Source organism: Myzus persicae, unplaced genomic scaffold (assembly GCF_001856785.1).
Source record: "Myzus persicae strain clone G006 unplaced genomic scaffold, MPER_G0061.0, whole genome shotgun sequence".
NCBI classification, from domain to species: Eukaryota; Metazoa; Arthropoda; class Insecta; order Hemiptera; family Aphididae; genus Myzus; species Myzus persicae.
The window spans coordinates 1-5,191 of NW_019101806.1; the positions used below are offsets into that span (position 1 = coordinate 1).

Consider the following 5,191-nt stretch of genomic DNA (forward strand, 5'->3'; position numbering starts at 1 on the left):
AAATTGTAAAAGGGTATCGATATACGATACCCAATTTCCGGTCCACGCAACTTTACCTTTTGAACCTAAAAAAAATCTTAATAATAAATTGTTAAAATATTATTAAATGGATTTACCTTCACTGTTTGCTTCTATAAAACCTAAAAATTCATCTTTATACTGATATCCACGAAGTCTCAACTCCTTGTAAAAATCGTCAGCTTTCAAATCCATTTGTTCCGAAATGGGTGTAAGATGTTCCAATTGATTTTCTGCATACTGTTTGGTTAATAGTTTTACACAACCAGAAACTGTTATGGTCCCTCCTTCTAATAGCTCAAACTCGCCAGATCCATGAAAAATGTTTATGTTGAACTTAACTGTGCCTTAATATATATAATATAATATGTAATATTAATTAAAGTATATAGCAATCATTTAATGAAAATATATTGATTCATCATTATGATTTTTACCCTCAGTATTTAGGACGGTAGGCTTAAGAAATTTTATATTTCGGAAAGTTACTGGAACATCTTCAAACCATTTTCCTTGCAACTTTGCGAAAGCTTTCCATACTAATGTCTACAATTATTGAACGATTAATACATTAATAAATACAATGAATACCAAAGGGCACTTAGGTACTTATATAAGTTATAACTCATAAGTAATCACAAGTGGATCTTATCTAAAACATACTTTGAAAATATACTACTACCATTAGTAGCTATTAGCCGGGCTCTTATAATTTAAACTTAGAAATAACCATGAACCTTTTCTTATGTATACGTTTTCAGAAAATATGATATTCCAAGTAAATAGATTTTATATTTGAGCAGAACTGAAAGATATATGTGTGCTTCGATTTTCTAAACGCACAATATGGAATTAAAGCAATCAATAAAATAATAATGTTTAAATCGTTTAAATTCATTATTTTGTGTCTTTCAAATATTTTTAGCAAAATGTTCTCTTTAGAAATACATAAAATTATTATTTTTTAAAAGGTTTCATGAATGTAATGTTTTACATCTAATGTTAAAAAACAATTTAAAAATTATATGGATTAATAGCTTATACTATTTTATTCATACAATATATCCTGCTGCTGGATATAATACACGTCCATCAACAGTATGACCGATTAAATATTTATCTTGATCAATTTTTATATCAATTTCGACTTCATTATCATCTGATCCAGAACTCTAAAAATATATATTAACTAAGTTTAAAATCTAATTAAATACTTAATAACTAAATACTAATCTAATCAATTTTTATTTCCATGCAATTAATTGAATTGAAAGACAGGTATAATATATTAACTAATACAACTGTTTGATCATACTTTTTCTACAAAATTGGGCACTATATAGTCGTTTGAATGATCCCACATTAACATTGGAGATATCATTGGAGTAAATCTAACTACTGGGTACTCAACTTTGCCATACAAATTTTGTAACTGCGGCTCTGCTCCGGCAATATATAACCTTTAATAAATATAATCACGTTTTCAGCAAGCAAATAATATTATCGAATTCTAGAATCCAGATAAATAAATGCTTACTTTCCAATTGCTTCCAACAAGAAATTCACATGATTCGAAACAGTTTTTTTGGTCAAACCAACATTTGTAACTGTAGGGGGCAGTGATCGCTTCAAAATTGCTTGTAACAAACAGTGAGGGGCAATTTCAATCGTTATAGCATTTTCAGGTACGTGTTTCATTGCACTATGAAAGTGAACTGGTGAACTTATATTATGTAAATGGTAATCTGCTGACGAGTACTGGGCTTCCGGTGTATTCCATTCATGTTCGGGAAATGTTGTACTCTTCCAGCGACTGGATCTTGGCTTAGGATTAGCCATCACCTATAAAAATATTTAATTAATTGTAACATTGAAAAGTATGGGTTAACTTAAAATTTAAAAAATAATTTTTTTTATACATTTATTCAAAACAAATAGAATGTACCTTTTCATAGTATGGTTTTAACGAAGATATAAACCCTGGTAAATATGGCGAATGGAAAGCATATCCCATCGAGTCTACGGGCTTAGCAAATATGCCTTCTTGTCTTAGTGTTTCAGCAAACTTCAAAGTTATATCTTTCATTCCTGAAATAGTCACACTGTCTACACTGTTATGACAAGCAGCTATTACACCTTCGGGAAGTCTTTTTTGTGTCTCTTCCCACGATAGTCCTACTGCAACCATAGCTCCAGCGGGAACGTCAATTTGTTTCAAAATTGTAGACCTCCAGTACATTGTCATTAATGCCTCTTTCAAAGTGAAGCAACCATCTGCATATGCACATGCAAGTTCACCGACTGAATGACCAATGATACCATCGGGGTTGATACCAAGTGAGCGTAAAATATTAACAAGACCTATCTAAAAAAATGTACAACATTTATGTAGGTAAAATAACAAATTGTATAATACTGTATGCACTATGCAGTTCGCAGTTAGTCGAATTTACCTGGACAATAATAACAGTGAACATAACATTCTTTATACTCTTAAACGTATTTTCATCGGATTTATAAAACAAATCATAAACACTAAAGTTATATGAGATTAAAATTGAATGTGCATCGTCTACAGTTTGTTTGAAAACTTTAAACTTCACTAAATCAGAGACTAAATCTAACGATTGACTTCCCATGCCTGGAAAAATGAAGTAGATTGGCCTTTTATCACCGGAAATATTTCCTTGCTGGAAAAATAATATTTAAGTTTAGTTTTGTGTTTATTATAATCGTTTTTAATTAACTTAAAACTTACAGCTATTTCAACGTTTCTAGGAGTTTCCCCAAGAATTGAATATCCAGAAAACTTGTAACCGGGAATCGGAGATTTGTAAATATCATCAATCAAAGATAAAAGATCATTGTTATCTGCATAATTTTCTAGCTATAAATGAAATATCATATAAGTAAATTTAAAAAAATATGTAAGTTTAAAATAAGTGTGAACCTATTTAACATCGAATGTCAATAGTACCTACATAACATAAATAAACACTTTTTATTCATAGCATGAATAGACAATCTACTATAGTAGATATGTTTGATAGAATTATAGACTAAATTTATGAATATAAGATATAACTAACGGTCTCAAATTGTTCATTCAATGCTTCTCTGGTTCGTCCTGACAAAAATACCATCCTCGGAATTTCCAGTGTTGGAAATGATAATGATTGCGCTTTTTTCTCGTTAGCTCTTAGAATAACATGAACATTTGTACCTCCAACACCAAATGAATTAATGGAAACCATATTCCCTGGTAATGGAGTTTGCTTATCAACAACCTAATACATTCAATCGAATTAATATACGTTCAAATTGTATAAAATAAAATATGTCATGTTACCTTCAATTCTCCACTAACAAGTTTTGGAATATTGTGGTTTAGTGTTTCAAAATTGATATTAGCCGGAATAATTCCTGTTTCCAGTGCAAAAAGCATCTTCGCTATCGATACTAAACCTGATACTGGTTCTGTGTGACCCGCATTTGACTTAACTGATCCAATAAGCAAAGGAGTTTTACGGTCAACACAAAACACATCTGAAATGGCGTTTAATTCTTGTTTGTCTCCAACCTATACATAAATAAGATTATTTCAAAAATGATCGTCGACATTAATTCGATTGACCTACGCCCGTCCCAGTTCCATGAGCTTCGACATAATGGACATCATTAATACTTAGATTTGCACTGGCGTAAGTATCTCTGATTAGCCTACTTTGCACTGGCTGCGATGGATATGTGGCGCCTTCGATTTTAAACCCGTCGGTATTAGTAGACGTTCCTACAATAGTCGCGTATATACGTTTGGCATCTGATGATTTTCTTATGTAAAGAGCTACAATAGCTTCACTTCTTACGTAACCATTAGCTAAATGTAATAAATAAATAATTTAGTTTTTTTTAAATTCTGAATTAATATATATTTCAATACGTTTCCGTCAACTAAACAAACCGCCAATATCAAAAGGTCTGCTTGTTCCAGTAGGACTAAGCATATTATATCGATGATACATGACCGAAGTGGCTGGTTTTAAGAGTAAATTTGTTCCTGCAACAATAGCTGCATCGCATTGACCGGTTTGTATTGCAGTAATGGCATCGTGTAAGCAGAATAGCGCACTTGAACATGCAGTATCAACGGCGACACTCGGACCTGTTTGAAATTATTTTAAATTTCTTAACTAACAAATTCGATTATATTGAAAATTTTAGTAATTAATACCATTAAAATTGAACTGAAATGAGAGTCTGTTAGCTAACATAGATCTTATTACACCAATAGTTTCATATCCTGTTAATTTTTCGGGTGTACGTTCAAAATAATCTGAAGATTCGTTGGTCATCATACCAACGTACACTCCCGTCCTTGTTCCACGAATGTCCTGTGGGTTAACTCCTGTAAATTTCAAATAATATGCCATAAATAAAACTTAAATGTTTTCTATGAAAAAAATTTTCCCGTACCATATATTGTAGTTTATAAAAATACCTGCATCGACTATTGCTTCATGTGTAACCTCAAGTAAAATCCTAAGTTGTACATCCATGGCATTTGCCAGTTTTGAATGAATTCCAAAAAATTCTGCGTCGAACTTGTGTATATCCTTTAATTTTCCTGTCCTTGATGGAACACCATACATTCCTAAGTGATATTCAATATATTTAAATTTTTTAATCTCAAACTTAATGGTAAATAATTGCTTATACACGAAAATACACACTATTACAGAACAATTCATTCAAAATTGAATTTACCTGGAGACCATCTTCTGTTATCGACAGTCAATAAATCAGCGTTATTGTACAATTTTTGTTTAAATTCTTCAGTAGAGTTACATTCTGGAAATCGTCCAGCAATACCCGATATCACTACATCGTATGCTTCCGGCATGCCTGAAAATTACTAAATTGTTATTAATTAAGAATGTGTATCAATATAAATAATACTTAGTACACGTAATTGTAAATAAAGTATGTCCTAGAATAATATCCTAATCGTAGTTTTTTTTTTCAACATGATTAAATAGCAATAATTATAGTAAAGGTTAATCACCCAAATAAATCTTATAAAATTAGATATTATAATTAGTTTATTAATTGATAACAAATTCATTATGAATTATTAATTTATTATGACTAAAAAGAAAAACTAACTATGTTTGTA

At 30.7% G+C, this 5,191-nt stretch overlaps 1 protein-coding gene across 1 annotated transcript; it reads right to left on the bottom strand.

Moving 5' to 3' along the window:
* Positions 1–56: 56 nt before the first annotated feature.
* On the bottom strand, positions 57–4,920 carry LOC111030472 (fatty acid synthase-like; the record flags this gene model as incomplete). Its single annotated transcript, XM_022309986.1, has 16 exons — positions 57–65; positions 117–365; positions 456–564; positions 1,077–1,190; positions 1,334–1,478; positions 1,556–1,860; positions 1,964–2,383; positions 2,472–2,708; positions 2,777–2,905; positions 3,108–3,305; positions 3,368–3,598; positions 3,657–3,895; positions 3,980–4,180; positions 4,250–4,423; positions 4,517–4,669; positions 4,783–4,920. Coding segments are annotated over 16 exons (3,051 nt in total), but the record flags the coding sequence as incomplete, so codon positions are not given.
* Between the last annotated feature and the right edge of the window lie 271 nt (positions 4,921–5,191).